General features: G+C 40.3%; 3 protein-coding genes across 6 annotated transcripts in view; 1 reads left to right on the forward strand and 2 right to left on the reverse strand.

Annotated features, from left to right (window-relative positions):
* On the reverse strand, positions 1-2454 carry LOC111244451 (uncharacterized). The gene is made up of 4 exons (XM_022791620.2): positions 2257-2454; positions 1419-1659; positions 805-1064; positions 1-462 (listed from the first exon to the last, which is right to left on the reverse strand). Exons 1-4 carry the CDS (start codon positions 2335-2337, stop codon positions 238-240), a joined length of 807 nt encoding a protein of 268 aa, XP_022647355.1. The 5' UTR covers positions 2338-2454; the 3' UTR covers positions 1-237.
* Positions 2455-2870: 416 nt separating this feature from the next.
* On the forward strand, positions 2871-8145 carry LOC111245223 (uncharacterized). Of its 2 annotated transcripts, none has more exons than XM_022793277.2 (8): positions 2871-3207; positions 3730-3834; positions 4209-4328; positions 4911-5013; positions 5250-5392; positions 5944-6399; positions 6817-7052; positions 7484-8145. In XM_022793277.2, exons 1-8 carry the CDS (start codon positions 3151-3153, stop codon positions 7632-7634), a joined length of 1371 nt encoding a protein of 456 aa, XP_022649012.1. In that variant the 5' UTR covers positions 2871-3150; the 3' UTR covers positions 7635-8145. The 2 variants fall into 2 exon arrangements, with proteins under 2 accessions (XP_022649012.1, XP_022649013.1); XM_022793278.2 differs by having other exon boundaries at positions 2872-3207; positions 4929-5013.
* A 322-nt stretch (positions 8146-8467) lies between these two features.
* The window catches only part of LOC111245224 (ATPase inhibitor mai-2, mitochondrial-like), a 14491-nt gene continuing 4741 nt past the window's right edge, over positions 8468-18217 (reverse strand). The window contains exons 1-5 of one of the 3 annotated variants that reach the window (XM_022793279.2): positions 10228-10384; positions 9881-9938; positions 9218-9300; positions 8898-8966; positions 8468-8772 (exon numbers count right to left, since the gene is read on the reverse strand). In XM_022793279.2, the coding sequence (XP_022649014.1) occupies positions 8697-8772; positions 8898-8966; positions 9218-9300; positions 9881-9938; positions 10228-10289 (348 nt within the window). In that variant the 5' untranslated portion in view covers positions 10290-10384 and the 3' untranslated portion in view covers positions 8468-8696. Of the gene's footprint in view, positions 8773-8897; positions 8967-9217; positions 9301-9880; positions 9939-10227; positions 10385-18217 lie in introns of those variants that run through there. The other 2 variants (XM_086979216.1, XM_086979217.1) reach the window with 2 other exon arrangements.

An 18217-nucleotide genomic window follows, 5' to 3' on the forward strand; every position in this document is an offset into this window, starting at 1 on the left:
TTTAGCTGACCAACATCCAGGTCGTATTTTTTAATAAAGTTGCAGTTGGTTAATTAGATTTAGTCACGTTTAGAGTGACGAATCTGTGCATTTCTTATTCGATGAAATTTTAGGCATTGCTATTTGCATTATAATACAATATGGTTCTATTGGCGACGAAATTTCTATGTACAAACGATGTAATGAGCTCAAACACTAGTGGTAAAATGTAACTCCGGGAATTGACTTTGTGTTCGATTAATCTTCATCGTCGCCACTATTTGCCTCGCTGTCTTGCTTGTCCCAGTCGCGCATTTTCGAGTTGGTCATGAAATCGTCTCGAAGAGCTTCCCATTTGGACGTTAACTTAACAGAACCGTTCTTCTGTTTTTTCTCCTGAATTTTGTTTAACGTCTCCATAAATCGGCCTTTTTTATACCTTCGCTCATCTTCATCTGACGACTCGTTATCGCGTTGCTTGCGCTGTGTCCGAAGCATCGAAATAAACGCAAAAGGGTCGAGTTATTTATTTATTATTTAATAGCAACTTATTTACATAAGTTGCTATTCTGTTGTGCATCGACAAAACGTGTGCGATAAGACAAATAGTAAGTACAGCAATGTCCAGAATATAACTGGTTCGCAGGTCGTTCAAATTGTAGAAACACTCGATCATGTGTTATTTTGTTCTTTCTGATCAGAAGAGATGCTGCTGTTCATAAAGCAGAATAAATCAAACTTCATTTTAATTTCAAAATTAAATATATCCGTAGAATAAATCCGCAAAGAAGTTAAGCACTGCCATTAAACATTCAATACACTAACCTTTTCTTCTTGGAATTCGTTGACTGCATTGAACAACTGAACCACTCCTTTTGTTGCCGTGCGGAGCAGAACTTTTTCGTATGGGTCGCCTGGCTGTGGTACCAGCAAATCCATTTGCATTCGCTGACGCCGAAGTCGCTGCCTCTCAAGGGCGCTTTTTTTCCTCGAGACAGGACAATCTTCATCGTCAGTAGAAAACTCATCATCGGTCTTTTCCTGTTCATTCAGCGATGGCAGTTCTTCTACATCAACTAAGTTACCTGTTATTTTTGAAAGCAGCTTTTTAGTTTTATTGTCAAGAGCAAATTCCCACAAAAGCACATGGAAACTGATGAAAATATCCGTATTTCGACCTCCTTATAAGTCTAGGTCACGTAATACATTGTTTATCTTTTTATTTATTCATGTAAAATACACATTGCTTACACGACAAAATATCGAGTATTTTCCTTTCCAGGGACTGCGCCACACAAAACAAGCCTTGTTGTAGAGTGCTGAGTTTTACGTTGCAAGGAAGCTGACAAATAAAGCTACATAAAAGGATTCTAGATAATAGGCACATGATTGGTTCGTATTCCCGATAGCTGCTTTTGTATAAAGTGTAGCTGATGTACCTTCTTTGTCCACAATCTTAAACGATTTTCTTCGAGAATGGTGGCTGTCTTTAGAAGCAGCTTTGGCATTTAATTTCTGCGCCTTATGTTTACGCTGTTGTTTAAGGTCGGCGTCCTTCTTTGCTTTGGCAAGGACTAACGTCTTCTTGGTTTTCTTTATCTTGGGGTTCTGAGTGAGAACTTTGGCGAAAACGCTGGCCCAGCTTGGATTGCACTTTAGCAACGATTTATTTTGTTCCACCTGTGGACCAACAGATGACAGAAAATATGATGAATTAGTACAAGATACATTGCACACGATAACGCCCAAATCAAGTTCTGCGTACGTATTTACAAAAACTGTACAAAACAAAGACGTCCTAAAGATCGGCTATTATGAACGAAATCGTAAGTATTTTTTCAGATGGACTTCACACAATTAAAAGCTACAACACACATTTGTATTGCAGGATCATTCCAAATGTGCCTTTGTTTAGCGTATTGGTGGAATTTTTGTTGAGAAATTTCGGCCCAATCCATAGAGAGACATCCTTATTGATGGACGTAGTCTTTCGAACACGTTCTAAGGGCTATTTTTACTTTATTGACGTAGGCAATACTTCTTAATTTCCAGTATGTTTCAACTTACGTTTCAATGCTATAATTCGAGCCCTGTCTGTGAATAGGACAAAATTTAGGGAAGATATCTAAGGTGAAACAGCTTAACTTTATAGACATTCTAAACTATTGTACACACTTAGCTCACACCCTCAGTAACAATTTAGCATGAAATAGTAGTTCACGATAATCGGATCATATAGACTACCCGAAGTCGAAAGGGTTTTCCCTCATAACCGACCTGGTCATCCTCACTGTCATTTCCGGTACGTAACGTAATGCCAGTGTCCGGAGAATTCACTTCTTGTCCGACGATCGCCATCGTAGCACACGTGCCTGCGCCGTATGGACAGTATTTTCAAAAATATTTTCTTTGCTTATAAATCCTCTCCGCCTTATAACGAATAACATTTCTTTCGTTTCACTCCGTGTCTGATCTACCTAGCAGACGACGCTAGAAAAAGGTGGGAGAAGATTCACCCATTAGACAAAGATATCAAACAAAATAGCGCAGAGACCGTGGGTTTATAGCTGATTGATTATTTTTTCTGACTATCCTTTTTATGACATTAAAACCATTAACAAAACTAAACTTCTCGAATGCAAAAAGTGCGCCAAAAATGCTATTAGTAACCATTATGATATATAGTAGTTTTATTTGTCTCCCGCTTAAATATACAGAAGCGCCCCTTTTAATACATCCAGAAACGCTGAATGTCCGTATAACAATAACTATTAGATTTAATACTTCTGAAACTTTTGTACAAATTTCTTGAGGAGCTCACAACACCTTCTCCTAACATGGCGCAATGACGTTATTTACTTGCTGCTGTGAGTCATTTGCAGTTTAGCAGACGACGAACGATAGATTCCGGACTGCGGCATAGGCACAAAGAGGAATCATTCTGATAGCACAGGAAAAACACAATGCTGTAGTTACTGGTTGCAAAGCTGTTCTGTATGGATAAAAGGTTGGGCACGTTAGCTGTTTTTAAGGAAATTCAAAAAACTACGTTTTTTCTCGGCGGAGAGACATTGTTATACAATGGGGCACAAAATTCGTTCTTTTTCAATCTGTTCTGCTCGTTTCAACGTCTAAATTTCTGGAAGCGTCGAACCGCCGCTATTCCCGGCGATGGAGCAAGTTATGCTCTATGAGTCTACGGATGTAACGATGAAAGCGGAAATAGCGGTAAATACCCTATGAACATTTCGATATCGAAGTAGCTATCCTATACCAATAATTATACGATATATTAACACAGATCCAAGCAAACAACCATAAGCACTTATTTACCTTTTTTTAGATTGAGACTAAACGAATGCAATTAGTGTTTTATTCGATGTTTGATATTGTTACATTGTCAGGGAGCTAAGTAACGATACTTATGGGCCTACGTAAGCTCTATAGGTTTAGGCTCCCCGATTGGTGGTCAACAACTTATTACTATAGGTGTTTTTGCGAATGTAGCTTTTTATGAGTCAGTAATAACAACAATAAAGAACAGCGGCCCACGCAGGGACTGAATCTACGACCTTCTCGTTGTTAGGAATACACTTCAACCTACTGAGCTAGTAGCTCTGTAATGTCATTAACATAGAACCGCATTTGGCTAGAATGTACATATTAGGTGTCTTTGACTACGACGCAGAGCGGTCCTAAGCTACTTACTATACTGCACCAATTTCATGTAATTTTGATATTGTTTTTCAGGGAGCTCCAACAGAATCTTTGGTGGATGTAATTTGCGTTACCCCACCTTCATCGATGGCCATCACAAAGTTCTCGCGTCGATCAAAACAGTACTCTCATACAAGAGTGGGTAGTCCAAATTTCCGGTGAACTGTGATAAGAGTTCATTAGCTTGATAAGAATAAATTAAAAACAACAGTGTTGTTTACTGTATCAGGATTAATGAAGGACAAATAGCTTTTGTAAAAATCCATGGAACGAAAAGTTTCCAACCTAATATCTGTCGAAAATGAAATAAACCCAAATCTCAAATACTCGGTAATGATTGCTGATGACAGTTATGGAAGGGGTAATGTTGGTCAACGAGCATTTCTAAAAACATTGTATCCGTTGAGCTGAGAGAGTGATGTTTTGATAATTTGACAGTGAAATTCCAAGAACTGCCCTGGGTTGCTTATTCCCTTCTTTAGCGGCGTTCTGCTTCGGCTGTAAATTTTCAGGGAAAGGGTGTGGTACCCTGTCAATTCTGCAGTGTATCATTTTCAACTAACACAAATTTGAATAAGCATATAAGGGCTTTCCATCCTGGACTCGTTAAATGCGACATCTGCGACCAGCCGGTAACTATCATTTGGCCGTTGCGTGATACAGATATGCAATTTCAACAAATTGTTAAATTTAGGCTAGAAACTCACTTCGAACAAATAAAAGCCGAATTGAATTAGCCTAGCATACCGAATAAACAAGAATTCATATGGACTATTTGATTGGCTGAAATAATAAAACCACTATTAGTATTTATCTGCGAGTATTATATGCAATTAGAGCAATTGAATTTTTATCACTAACTTTTTAGAAGAGTCGAAATGACACTAGACATGTTTCAGGATTGTATATATATTATTTAGTATGCTAAGTTTTACAAACGACGAAGAAATTGTTTATGAAAGTTTATTAAACTATTTATCAATCAGTTTAATATTAATTCTACACGTAAAGTGTTGCGAATACAAGGCTGTCTAGATGATGCGGAAATACGATGATTTCGTTGTTTGCGATCAACGTATTTTATAGTCATAAGTCTATATGTGACAAATATGATCATTTGCGAATTCAAACCGAATGTTACTATACAAGATCTAATAATTCTTGACAAGAGAACGATCTGTCGAAGAATTCGAAGTAATTGACAGCTATTTCAGTTGTATGATCTTTTTCAGGTACTGACTGACGTTGAACAGCACCTAAATAAAGTGCACAATCTGACACTAAAATACAGCAAGCTTATTTTTAAAAGTGAAGTCGGTGAGAACCTTTCTTGTCACGTTTAGCGATTTGAATAGCGATTTGAAAATGCCTATTGCCCGCCTATTTGACTAACTCTCGACCTTTTTATGGTAAATACTGCTGCAATAAATTGGTTTATCGCTTCAGATATTGTAACACGTGTGTCGGTTGTCGTGAACCCGATTTATGAGCGTCTTGGCTTTCATGTACCGCCGCCTATGTGTTTCAAATTTCCATATTCAATTTCTCTTCAGATTTTCAGCTGTGGAAAGTAGAGGAAGAAAAACGCTCCGGATCTCAGTATGTATCAACTTCGGGAACAAAAAAAACACCCGCCTGTGTAGCTAAACGATATTTTATTTGTCACCGATCCGGCAAATTCCAATCACACAGCAAGGTATGCGAATGTTGACTTGCCGTTATTGAACAACTGAAACTGCTTTCAGAAGTCATAAACTGATATGCTATACAAATGAAAGGAAAATAGTCTGCTACGAAGTCACTTAACGGTAAATGCTTTGAAACTGGGTATCATATCATTAACAGATGTCGTCAACAAAAATAGCCGCAACTTTTTCTTTTCCATGCGGTTCTTAGGAGCTCAAATCTGGATATAATTACAGGGAACTTTTTTATGCCATTATATATGAATATAAAATATAATCCTGAGAGCCATATGGATCATTTCAACTACCACTAGGTGAAATAAACAAGTAAAGTAAGTTTTGGCGTTTTATTTGAATTTTTCAATAGCTTGATGCAACCTGGTGGTTCGTTTGCAGAATGTTGTTTCGCTAGTTTGTTACCATCCTATTATGTTTACTTGATCTTTCACATTTAAATATTAGTATCGAATGTCCGCAGTGTACTGTCAACATTCTGCAATTGTTTAATGCTTAATTTTAGTATATAAGCATGTCTTAAACCTGTCTGCTAAAAAAATTTCAGCTGCCAACACAAAAGCAGAAAAAACCGAGAGCCTCTGTTAGATGCGGTGTAAAATGTCCTGCCCGCATGACGTTGACGGTCGATCACTCAGGCAGATATCTCGTCGATTATCAAGAAGCTCATTATGGCCATACTCTAGACATTCAGTCAAATCAACAGATTGTTGACAAATCGCAAATGAGACGACGTCTCCGGCAGCAGTCAGCTCAGAATGAGAACAAAGGCTCTAAAAGTGGGCATGAAAATCAGAGCCAACAGCTAGATGGTTCTCACAGGGAAGAACGTCAGCAAGTAAACGCCACTTCAGTGTTAGCTATATCGGATAAAGCTTCCCCTCATAGGCTGGATTATCTCGAATCGCTTTGGGCCCTGCGAAACTCTGCGAGCTTTCAGGAGCTTAACTCTCAATTACATATGCACTTCGACAGGAAGAACGGTGTCGTGCTTATATCCGAGGTATAGGCGAATTGTTATACACACATAGTATAGTGTAATTTCTTTCCATGTTAAATTTACACATTTTATTCATGTTGTCGGGTAGTGGATTATAATAAAAACGAATTTGTTTGCTGTTGGACATGCTGTTTTTGTGCGAACGTTCTTCTTTGTTTTGGGTCGTGCTTTTATATTAGATGCTTCCGTACGTCGATGGCTATTTTCCAAGCACAGTAAACATTAGTAGTGTATACCCCTGTCTCTTGTTAGATTACCCTCATAGTGTACTTATACATCTGTCCTCAGTAAAAACAATTAAAATAAATAAATCTGTGTTCAACTATAATACATTCAAAAGCAATGTGGCAATATCACTAAATCGGTATTACTGTTGTCGATTCCACGACTGTGTCTGATTAATAACGATCAATAAAACAGGTCGGCATTGTAATATCATGCATCATGAGGCCATGCTTCTTAAGCTCGGTACTGTTCTACGAGACGCGCTTGCCCTCGATCTATGTGCGTGGTGTAGAACTTCTGCCTGAAACGTTCCAGGTTGGTGACATGCGCAGCGAAGAAGGCTTTTTTGGACTGCTGAACGCTGTTCTAAATGGGCCGAAATGTCCTGGTGCAGCAGATCAAACGGATGTTTTCTTCGACAATGCTAACGGGTAATTTAGCATTATCGTAATGTACACATTATTCGCATAACAAAAACTGCTCTTGGTCAGGAAGACGATATCGGTACGAGAAAAGGATTCAACAGTTAGGTTATGGAATGTATGGTTAATGGAAAACACTTATGATCTTTGATATTATGCCTCAATTCCGCAAAGAGCAGTGTTATATTTCTTTTAAAAAATAATATCGTCCACTTTAAAAAATCACACATCACAAGTGGTATGGCCCACTGTAACCGCTAATGATGCTGTATATTCGAAATGACTGTATAATGCGTGTATACAGTGATAATATTGCAGGGTTCAACCAAAAAAAGGTTTAAGATGGAAACAATTGTCAGTTCATATAACATGTTTTGCTTATTTCTTCTTTAATCAAGCTCAATTGACTGTTGCCTGTTATTGGATTTATTCATTTACAGATATCTTGATACAACATGCCGTTGGAGGCACGAGAATTGTCCAATTTTTAGTTCCGAAGGTCAGGAATGCGACGGATGTGCGTCGCTCAGGAAACTCCTTCAAGTAGCCAAGCAGAACTTGCATCAAAGGGATGGAAAGGGTAGCTCGTAGCAAACGCTTTTCTGCCTAGTGTCTCGTGTAAATATATAGAACCTTCAAAATAATCAGAGTTAAACAGTTTTAATAGAAACAAACTTATTCTACCGAGATTCGTCTCCACTACGTATGCTTTGATTGCACTAAAGGCCGTCCAGCTAAGGCTTACATTGCTTTCGAACCTTTTGTGAGCACTTCATTTATTTGCCTCTTTTGTGCCCGTATTTTCTGAAACCTGTTAGCACCAGTGCCCTTGACCGCAGTATTCTGCAAACTTGTCGGCGGTACGTTGAAGGAGGTATTTTTGCAAAATGGAATTATCGTTTTTTAGGTCTAATTGAGAATGGAATTAATTGAGATAAATATAGAAGTTACCGCCATATTCGCAAAATACATGAACCTGTATGTAAGTGTATATAGTTCATGGATGTTACACAGCTTAAGAAAAACCATTCTGCTTGTAGACAAGTGGCGCCTAAGTAAGTACAATAGAATAAACGAAATATTGAGAGCTGTGTAAAACCTACGTAGGGTTATGTTTTTTTAATCGTAGTAGCTAAATGTTAAACATAAGCAAGAGGTTACGAGATGCAGGAGTTTGCGAGAAGGAACTCATTTAGTATCCAGATGACAAGCGCTGGCCCTTAGCATATACACCTCGCTGGAATTTGCGAGGACTTTTGATATGCAGTTTCAAATTATCCGACAGTAGCTTAGCCTGTTGGAAGCAAAGTCCAGGTGAATTTCCCGAACAAAGGTAACAGCCTTTGTCCGGTCACTAAATTGTTTTAGCGTCATCCCACATGGGTTCTCAGGTAGACTTATATAAAACACTAATACCACTCAACTACCTTGAAGATTCTTTTATTGATACAGTATCAGATTTCTTGTCAGAATCATCATAATATTTACTTCCACCGTTATATATCATAGGTCTTCGTTGATAAGATCGACTTCACTAGTTTCTACTGTATGGGGCTCTCCGGCTTCGTGTAGTTTCTAGAACAAGCGCCATGCACATTATTGGGATAAGTTGGACCCGATCTGAACGCCTTTTCCCAATCAGCTTTTGAGCCATTAGTCTGTGCTCCTTTTCGAGGCTTCCAGTTTGGCCTTGCTCCTCTTAATGGCTTCCTCATGTAGCTTGATTTGCCTGCAACAAAAACCAGCATTGCATGCTAGAGTATTTGTCTAGAAAATGATTACAATCCATTAAAAAAAAAACGAAATATCGAGTTTCTGGTAAGTTTTGAAAGTTTAATACACTGAAATACTTACACCTCGTGTTGGCGGATCTCGTCTTCAAGGTGGTCATGAAGAGCAGCCAGTTGTTCAGCTTGTTTTTTCCTATTAAACCATTAAATTTAACATGACTTTGAGGAATTGATGAATACGTAAAATTGCGTAAGATGAAGATAAAACTAGGTCTTAAATAGAAAATAGAAAAGTCTTAAATAGAGAATACACATTCGTCTCTGACTGCTATCACGCACACTTGCAATGCATTATACTTGAAGTTGAAGTTGTAGGCGAGCAACTCACATAAACGACAAGGAGCCTTACAGTTATAAACTTGACTGAATAAATCATTTTGTTACCTGAAGTATTGTTCCTCCTGAACAGCTTCTCGTTTTCCCATTGCACCGCCAGCGTCGCGGATCGAACCGCCGGATCCTCCTCCCTAAAGTGTTAAATAACAACAACGGAACTATGATCAATTGTTCTCAGCAAATTATTTTCCATAATTTACGATTTATGGATTCTTATCTACAGACAAATAAGGAATAAGATCTGGATCTTTGGTTTGTGCCTATTCGTTTGTCTCTACGATCGCAGTTTTTTTTGAGACAACGGTTGTGAGAGAATGACATAGTAAATTGCAAACGCTAAAAACAATAAGATGTTAATACCAGTAGGCACAAAATGTATAAAACCGCTTGTTACTCAAATGTATTGATCTGGAAAGGAACCGTTTCGATCATAAAAAGCCAGTGGATGCTTACAATTTAGACGAAGAGTTATTAATTCACGAATCCGGAAGGTTTAAAAATTGAAGGTCATCAGAATTTGGCCGCATTCGGGCCAATTTACAGATAAAACAGGTGTCCTACGCTATGCTATAGTATACGTACCTGTATTCTGTTAACATCTTTGACTTTTTAAAATGTGAGCATTGTTTTTCATTTAAGACCTTCTTCTACCGAAAATATCACTGAATGTATTTAGCAACCGCAATGTCAATAAAACCTGGTTTCACCAACCTTTCCGGAACCGCTGCCAAATTCCCCAGCAAACGTGGCCATTGCACGGACCGTTCCACTGAAACGATTATGTTTTGACTAATTATACTGGTTAGAACTATTGTCTTCTTTTGTAAAATTAGGCTACGACTACAAATCTGGGTTATCAATGAACGGCAAATTAAACAGTTAACCTTATGTGTGCTTTAGAAATAGGGGGAGAGCATGTATTATCTGCGCGACCTCTACTGGTTTGCTGCTTGACGGCTTTAAAAAGAATACACACAAAGTTGAGTCAAATGGCACCGACGTGATTGGGTCGAATAAATTCTTGAAAAAAATGAGGCTCAATGTCGTCAAATACTCACGCCCTGTGAATGCCCGTGGTAACTAAAAACTTAACGAAATCGTTGACTTTCAAAGAGGCCATTGTTTTACAAACTGTGCCAGAGAGTCTACTGCTATGATGATTGTTTTCATCAAGATTTCGCGCAATAATACAAAGAGCTAAGGTGATGGATTCTAATCGACGGAACGAAGAACGTTTCGACCATTTTTGCGCATGGCGGTTCCACTTGAATCTCAATTACTAGATTTTTTTATATATTCGGACATGGAAAAAGGTTAGGTTCTTGCATGTTAATTTATTCCAAAGTGATAAAACCAAGAGGTTTTGTAGCGTATTGTATATAATGATGTTGTCATCAATCGAGGAATGCGGAAACGTTTGCCTGTGCAGATGCGTATCCTGAACAAAAAATTGTAGCAAAACTTTACAATTGCGCGCATCAGCTTTGCATAAACGTGAGAATAAGTAGGACATGTTCAGGACAGACAGCAATTATATCTATAATTCGCTTATGCGCACGCTTTCACGCTATTCTGCTTCAACAAGGAGCACAGATTAGATGTTTCCTTTAGAGGAAGTTTATACTCTACGTGCATTTAAACCGTTCCGGATTCGTTGAGAGCACCGACTACTCTATCGTTAGCTGTCGTTATCTTGAGAACATATCAGGAGTTTATACTACGACTACAAATATCCAAACCTACGAAGATTTTCAGAGCGCATCAAAGTCTATTGGGTGGACTTGCCCTTTACTATTAACTGTTAGCTTTTGGTAATAGGTCAAGCATAGTTTGTTCGGCTGTACATTTTGCCTGCGCAATCACCATCATACTGTCTAATAATAATTTCCAATGTGCAATCTATCGTGAACCTAAGCTGTTTGATTTTAAACTGGATGTGGTTTTTCACAGTAAGCGTTTAATGAGAATGTAAAATAAAAAGTTTACTTTACAAAAAGTGCACATCTTTGTATCAGTAGCTTAGAACCTGCTACTGAGTGAGAAAAGTACATATATATATGAGTAAGCCTACATTAAAGATGAAACTAAATGGGGAGATGAACTAAAATATCCAGTTTTCGTACAGGTTTCTTGAGTAAAGTCCAGTTGGTTAACGAATCACCTCTAGACTTTCGTAGAAATAAAATAAGCCCTCGGCCTAATTCCTTCCAACATAAAACGGAACTAATAAACTAATTTATTTACTCTGGTTGGTTTAATCTGCGCTTTTCAATAATAGATAGATTGATCTGTTTTATGGAAATCAGTGTTATGTGACACTTATGGTTATCCTGCAACTTCCTGAATTTTAACTGAATTTTTAAGCATATAGAAGTACGAACATGGTAATTTGTGCTCAGTTTGCTCAACAGGTGTTTGAAAGTTGATATTTATAAGCTTGTAGGTTATATTGACGGCCGGTTATCACTTTAAAATTTAAAAAATCGAAAAGCTTTGCTTAGGATTGGCTTTATATGTGGCGCAAATAGGGGAAAGTCTAGATGAAAAAGATCTGAACAATGACTTTTACGCCCTAGATGTCGTATGCATTTTCCTTTAGAGACCTATTAGGTTGGGAGGAGATATTTTTTGTTTTTTTAAAGAACTTTTCAAAAATTGAGCTTCTAGGTCTGAATTGTACGGTGTTGTGTTATAGGTGCAATTTCAACTCGAAGGAACTGATCAAATGTGGATGTTCCAGGTGAGAAAGGATGACCTTTTGACAGCTTTTGTTTTATGCATTTCGTGCAAACGAAAACATAGCCGACACAGCCCAGAACATTCGCTTTGTGTACGCTAACCATAGTTTCGCTAAACGTATTATTCTAGAGTGGTTTGCTAAGTCTGATAACGGCATCGGTAACGCAGAATACGTCCTTTTTTTAGCTCATTGTCTGAGTTCGATGATTTGAAGGCACTCTTGAAGGAAGATATTCGATAAACAACTCGGGAATTGGCTCAAAAAATAGATTCCGGCCACATGACTGACGTTAACTACCCCGAGCCTGTACCTAGCAAAAAATGACGGTTTAGCGTTGCATTTTAATAAATCGCTCAGTATCGAGCATCACATAGCTACAACGACTAATTTTTGCACAGGGTCTTCACTGATGAGAAAAAGCTTTTGAAAAACTTCTTCGAGACAAAATCACTATTTTATGGCGAGGCGGCAAACATCATTTAAACGAACTCTAGGAAGAAATCATCAACGATGACGGGGATTAACTTATTGTCACAAGGATAAAAATATATAGCATTTTTTACTCAAAAAACGCCGGAACTGCCTTTGCAATATAGTAGATAAACATGCTCTCTTTTTAAAAAGAAGTAAGCTCTGTATTCAGATTCTACAGATCAAAGTCGTGCCTTTAAACTGAACCTTATCTGCCAATAATTAGTTCCCATATTTAGCTGATCCTTTGATTTCAGCGAAGCGAATTATAGTTAAATAGTAATGTACAAAAAATGTATCTGTACTAGGCAGGTGGATTATTGGTGAACTAAAACGCAGGAAGTGTCAATGATTAAATGTACTAGGTCTTTCTTACTGATTTTCCATGAAAAAGTTGACATTTCTTATTACACCTAGGCCTTCGAAGAAAGAACCTCATTTCCTAGTTATCATTTTTATTTTATTACTATTACCATAGTAATACGCACACGTACGCAGGCTTCTGTACTTTGTTCTAGTTCTAACTTGAATTATGCGCTTTTATTGCATAAAACCCTTTTGCGCAGTCCGTCATCCCCTTCGTCTTTTTGTGAACACTCTGCCACCACTGTTAATGCCACTGACGTGTTGAAATGCACGTGCAGGTATGTATCGTTCTGCGCGTACGAGATGCGCTAACGTCGTAGTGGTCTCAAAGAATAATTTCACTTTTCTCTCAAAAACGAAGCGCCCATGGATTGGAACAGGGAACCAGTACCTTCATGTAGCACACAAGACGACATAATTTGGATACGATATCAGCGGACACGCTGACGAATAACGTAAACATATGAGAACAGGCACTGACGCGTGACATATTCGTCCACATGATAATAACGCCCTACCTAGCAATAAGTAAAATAGTACCAGGAACGAGAAAAGTACCAAATCCTTGATTTGCTTTCTTTTCGCGTCCTTATGCGAGTCCAAAGCGCGAAAGAGCAGAACTAACAGGCCTGCAGTCAAGCCAACTGACGGCCCGCGAATGGAAACAGTGGACCTAGCGATGTAATCCACATAAAAAAGGATTATTACGCCGGACGCTGTCGATGACCAGACGGAAAAAACGACGACGAAGAGAACGAACGCAAAGTATAATTTGCCAAGCTTTGCTCACCTCGTCTTTAGACACACAGAGAGACAGAAGGAGAGAAACAATTCAAATTCCCGAAAGAGAAGTCATTTTTTCCAGCTGCACCCTGTTGTGGATGTCGTGCTTCCCTGAGAAAGGTCGTTGTAGAGAAGGTGCACGCAAGTCCGACTCCTCCTTTTTTTGTCAGGTGCCTTATGTGACAGGAGAAATGACTACGAAAGGGAACTGAGGTCCCTGAAAGAAGAAGATCGAAATAGGGCAAAAAAGCTCCGAATAAATCTATGTTTGAAACTGAGAGATTCTTAGTTTAGAGAATATATCTCACTAACTTAGTAAGAACCAATGCGGCTCGAAATTCACAGGAAGGCTTCAGATTCGACATGCATTAGCAGTATTTCGATTGCAATAGTAATGGTGAATAATTGTTTATTAAAATTCTAACGTAATTTCGCAACGAATCCTACTACTAAAAAGATTTAGAGACAAAACTGGATGTTACGGCAGTGCCTTAGCTCGTCCCTGAATTGATGTTGAAGCTAGCAATAGGCCGTGTATGTAAATACTTGAAACAAAACAATTGGTGCTTCTTTCAAGGTTCCTTCCTGCTATTCGACAGCACGCACCGATCGTTGGATATGTAGCGATTCATTAAAGCATTACCACCGAATTGTTATTACGCGGAATATCGACGTCAGAATACACTACTAAAGTAGCTACGTACTGTAAAGTGTAGACCTTACTTATGACAATACTCACTCGACAGCTTAAGCTGTGCTCGCCATCAGTAGATGATGAAGGCTGTGCAAAATTCGCTCATATAGCATGAGGAAAGATAGATTTAACGTCTGTCTTTTTTGTGCTTTTAGTTGTTGGTGTTAGTCTCGTTAACGAACTAACTGCCTGGCGCTGACAGTGAAAAGACGCTAAGAATGAGTATTATCAGGGGTAGTTAGTCGTTAGGTAGGAAACCGGGCCACTCCTAAAGGCGACGGTTGACAACCCAGCCAAGTGTACCATCCACCGGCAGCGAGCATCGTCGACTCGAATTCGAACGAAGCTCAACCAATCCCAGGCAAACAAACAAAGGCCTCTCTTTGCCTAAGTTGGGTTTGAAAGAGCAAGATGAGGAAAAAGGAAGGAAAATCGGGGGATCAAATATTTGCCAATGTTCCTCCTCAACGTTGACCTGTCCTACCCTGCTGGCCGCTTGTTTCGCCGTTTCGCTGCACCGTCCAAAGCAAGAGTTGAAGGGGTAAAGGTTTTCTGACCGCTGTTTTCTTCCTGTTACCCATTGTACTGTTCGATGTTGCCCCGTGTCGTCGGCAACCACGGCATCTTTATGACGATGCTGTGGCTACCGCTTGGTCTCAATTTCATTTCAGCTGCATTTCGCCAACCAATCAGTCTGCATCTGACCTTCTCGACCGAAACCAAGGCAGCCCACTCAGATAGTCTCGTTCTAAAACTAGGGGCAGGTTTGCTTGTTCCCCTTCTGGTAGTGGCAAGGGGTGGGGGAAAAGGCGTAGAGAAACTCGATAGAACTTGCCTGTTAGGTCGCGATGGTGGTGCAGTGCAGAAATGTAACCAAGACGCTACCAGATCTAGTTTGTGAGGTCTAGTCGACAAAGCTCATCACGGAGAGGTCTATCCCGTTTAAGCAAGAAACCTGGGTAAGGACAAAAAACAAAGAAAGCCGAAGTGACAGCAAAGCGGATAGAGTATAAAAGAGAGAAATGGTACGAGAAACGTGAAGGCGGGAAGGATCAGGTCGTAAGAGTGCAAGATAAATATAGTAAGGTAGCAAGCAACCACCGGTTCTACCTTTTTTTTGACCCTACCCGAGTCTTTTCGCTGATCCGTTGTTAGGCCAACCAGGGCCTATCACTCCCATTGCACCCCGTCCGTGATCACTGTGACGACAGACCCTTGTAATGATAGCAGTAGAGGCTTAGTGACTGGAGCACCTCTAGCTCCGGCGGCCTGCTTCCGCTTTTGCTTCCTTCCCCATCGCCTTAGGAGCCAGCAACCGTTCGATGTCGAACAAACGAAGCTAGAACAAGCCTACCGGGAGAAGCATGGAGGAAAGCAAAGAAAGCTAACTACTAGCATTCATGCCCCTATGAGAAACAGCAGGCAGATAGTGAAAAGTAACCAACACAACGACTTTAGCCATAGCAGCCACCCCCAACAGCCTGGACTTGCCCGTTCGTCCTCGACGGTCAAAGGTGAAGCAGGCTTCGACAGTTCCGCCAAAGCTGGCGTCGTCCTTAGCTGAGCCTAATCTAGAATGTAAATATCGAGTAAACAATGGTAAGAGGACTCTGCCACTTTTTATTGGAACTGGAGCACGAAGAAGAGTGATGTTGATGAGGGTGATGGTGGCGATAGTGATGATGACGCCAGAATAGTCGTCGGTAAGCAGCCAAAATCCAGAATTCGGCTATGATCAAAGCTGATCTTTCGTTATGGAAGCCAGGGCGGTGGCTGGGGTGAGCCTCTGCAGTGATGGAGATGGTTTGGTCCGCATTGTCGCCGCAGCGTCAGCCGCAATCACTAGAATCTGGTCCGCATTCGCTAAGCACGGTATCAAAATTGGAGATAATAGTCAACAAAAAAATAGAAAAAGTGGGAGCGAGCAGATCTGCTGAGTTGGATAAGAATGCGTGAGGTCAGATGACCCGAGATATAAGCAACGAACAGGAAAAATAGATTTAGCTAAAGCTAAAAAACGGGCACATCTCGGTTAGGTGGGGCGGTAGTGTTCACGCTATTATTCAACGTGTCATCATTAGCGTGTCAAAACAAGAAAAGTCATTGCCAGTCAGAATAATTGCTCTCCTAACTTCGTTTTTTTTTTTTCTCAATGAAATATACATGAACAGGGACATATTTCGAGAAATTAAGTCACAAAGCGAAATCAGCATTGAAGACATCGAACAGTGTTAACATTCAACTCCTTTCCTACATCAAATGATTTATATAAATGTTGAAAAGCGAAACGGTTGCACCGTAATTAACGGTCCAATTAACGAAAATATCGGAGTAAGACATTGTTGCAATGAGCTATTGTCATAGTTCCGGAAATTAAATGATTTAAAACTTTATTTGCAAGGGCCTGCGCTGCCAAAGGGACGAATTGAAAGTTCCATCCAGTTACATTATCGCGACGGTGCGTCATACGACTGCCGGCTTTCCGTTCTCATTTTACCCTGACGACCTTCCAGATATTTGCTTTCTCAGCTAAAATATTTGTTCGGGAGCGTCGCTGTCTCCAGGACTCGTTTGTCATTGCAATTGATTCGTGACCGTTTGGAGTGGGATAAGCGTTGTAGACGACGCGGGAAAGCAGTAAAATGAAGCAGTCGATTACGGAGGGACGTTGCGGAATCGGGCAATGGGTAGAAGTGGAATACGAAGAAGCAGGTACCTCTGTTTTTCGACCATTCAGCTCTGTCATACATTTCACCGCTTTCGCATAAACTATCGTAGTTTTCTTTATAAAAGATGAAGCTGTATCGGCATGTGACTTAGATGGCCTGCTGGCAATGATTGAAAGGCGTCATTTTATCAGTGGAGCAAGACTGATGACTGGCTGTCCCGTAAGCTCACAAAACATGAGCCAGTAGTACATCGGTAGTTACAAACTGCCAGAACCACCCGAAAATTAATCAGCTTAAGAAGTTGAATGTCTCTATACAATTTTATCACCTAATTTGTCCTGGTGGTTGTAGGCAGGAATACTTGTACAGAGACTGCACGATCTGCATGTCTAGACAACAGTAGCTGCGACTGCAGCTGCCGGGTGTTATTGCTAAGGCCGTTCCGCTGTCACATTAAGCTTTTGTTTCGCTGATATCATAATCGCCGTTACTGTAATTCCTGCTGTTTCTGCTGCTGTTGCTGCTTATGTTTACCATGACAATCACTATTGTTGGGGGGCCGCTCTGATGGTCGCACTACAACGGCCTTCTGTGATACAACGCATTCAGCGCAAACCTCGAACAGATATAACCAATCCCACCGAATCAGTGGACGATCGCGCATTTGACCTATAAACATGCGCCTAACGATTGCCGCCAGGGAAATGCTAGGTGCAGCTTCAGTCTTTCGGTCAGTTGCTTTGGATATCTTCGTTGAACATCACGACTTAGCAAGGACGTATGTTTTGCTAGCTTGCCGCGGTCTACTGTCAGGGGTTTCGCACCTAAAGGCACGGGATGGCAGGGGAATGGTCCAGCCAAGTGATCAACACGGCATATTTGTCGTCAGCACCGAAAAATCAGGGATCAGTTTTGGGTGTAGCTCCCCTTGTACAGTGGCTCGTAAAGGCCGGCTGAAACACTACTGAGCGGCGATAGTTAATTATTGTCTACGCTGCCGAAAACGGCACCATTAGTTATTTAGCAATGCGTTAGGGCAGGACTGGGACGAGCAGCTCTACAGGCGTCCATTCCGTATACCGAAGGAAGCTGTTGCGAAAGGGACGTCGTTCGGAGGCGTTGTTATTATTTGCGCAAGGAATTTGTGGGAGGTCATTTCGTTGTTGGAACTATTACTTGTGGGCCGCTTACTACGACCTAGTGGTCGCTCGTGAAGGCATCAGCAGTAGGCCGCATCGGATTCAATTACGGTGAAAAATAGCCGGATAGCGATAGAGGCACGGCCAAGGATGCTGGCTAAGGTAACGTGTATTATTAAGATGCTG

The sequence above is a fragment of the Varroa destructor genome, unplaced genomic scaffold (assembly GCF_002443255.2).
Source record: "Varroa destructor unplaced genomic scaffold, Vdes_3.0 BEIS01000002.1, whole genome shotgun sequence".
NCBI classification, from domain to species: domain Eukaryota; kingdom Metazoa; phylum Arthropoda; class Arachnida; order Mesostigmata; family Varroidae; genus Varroa; species Varroa destructor.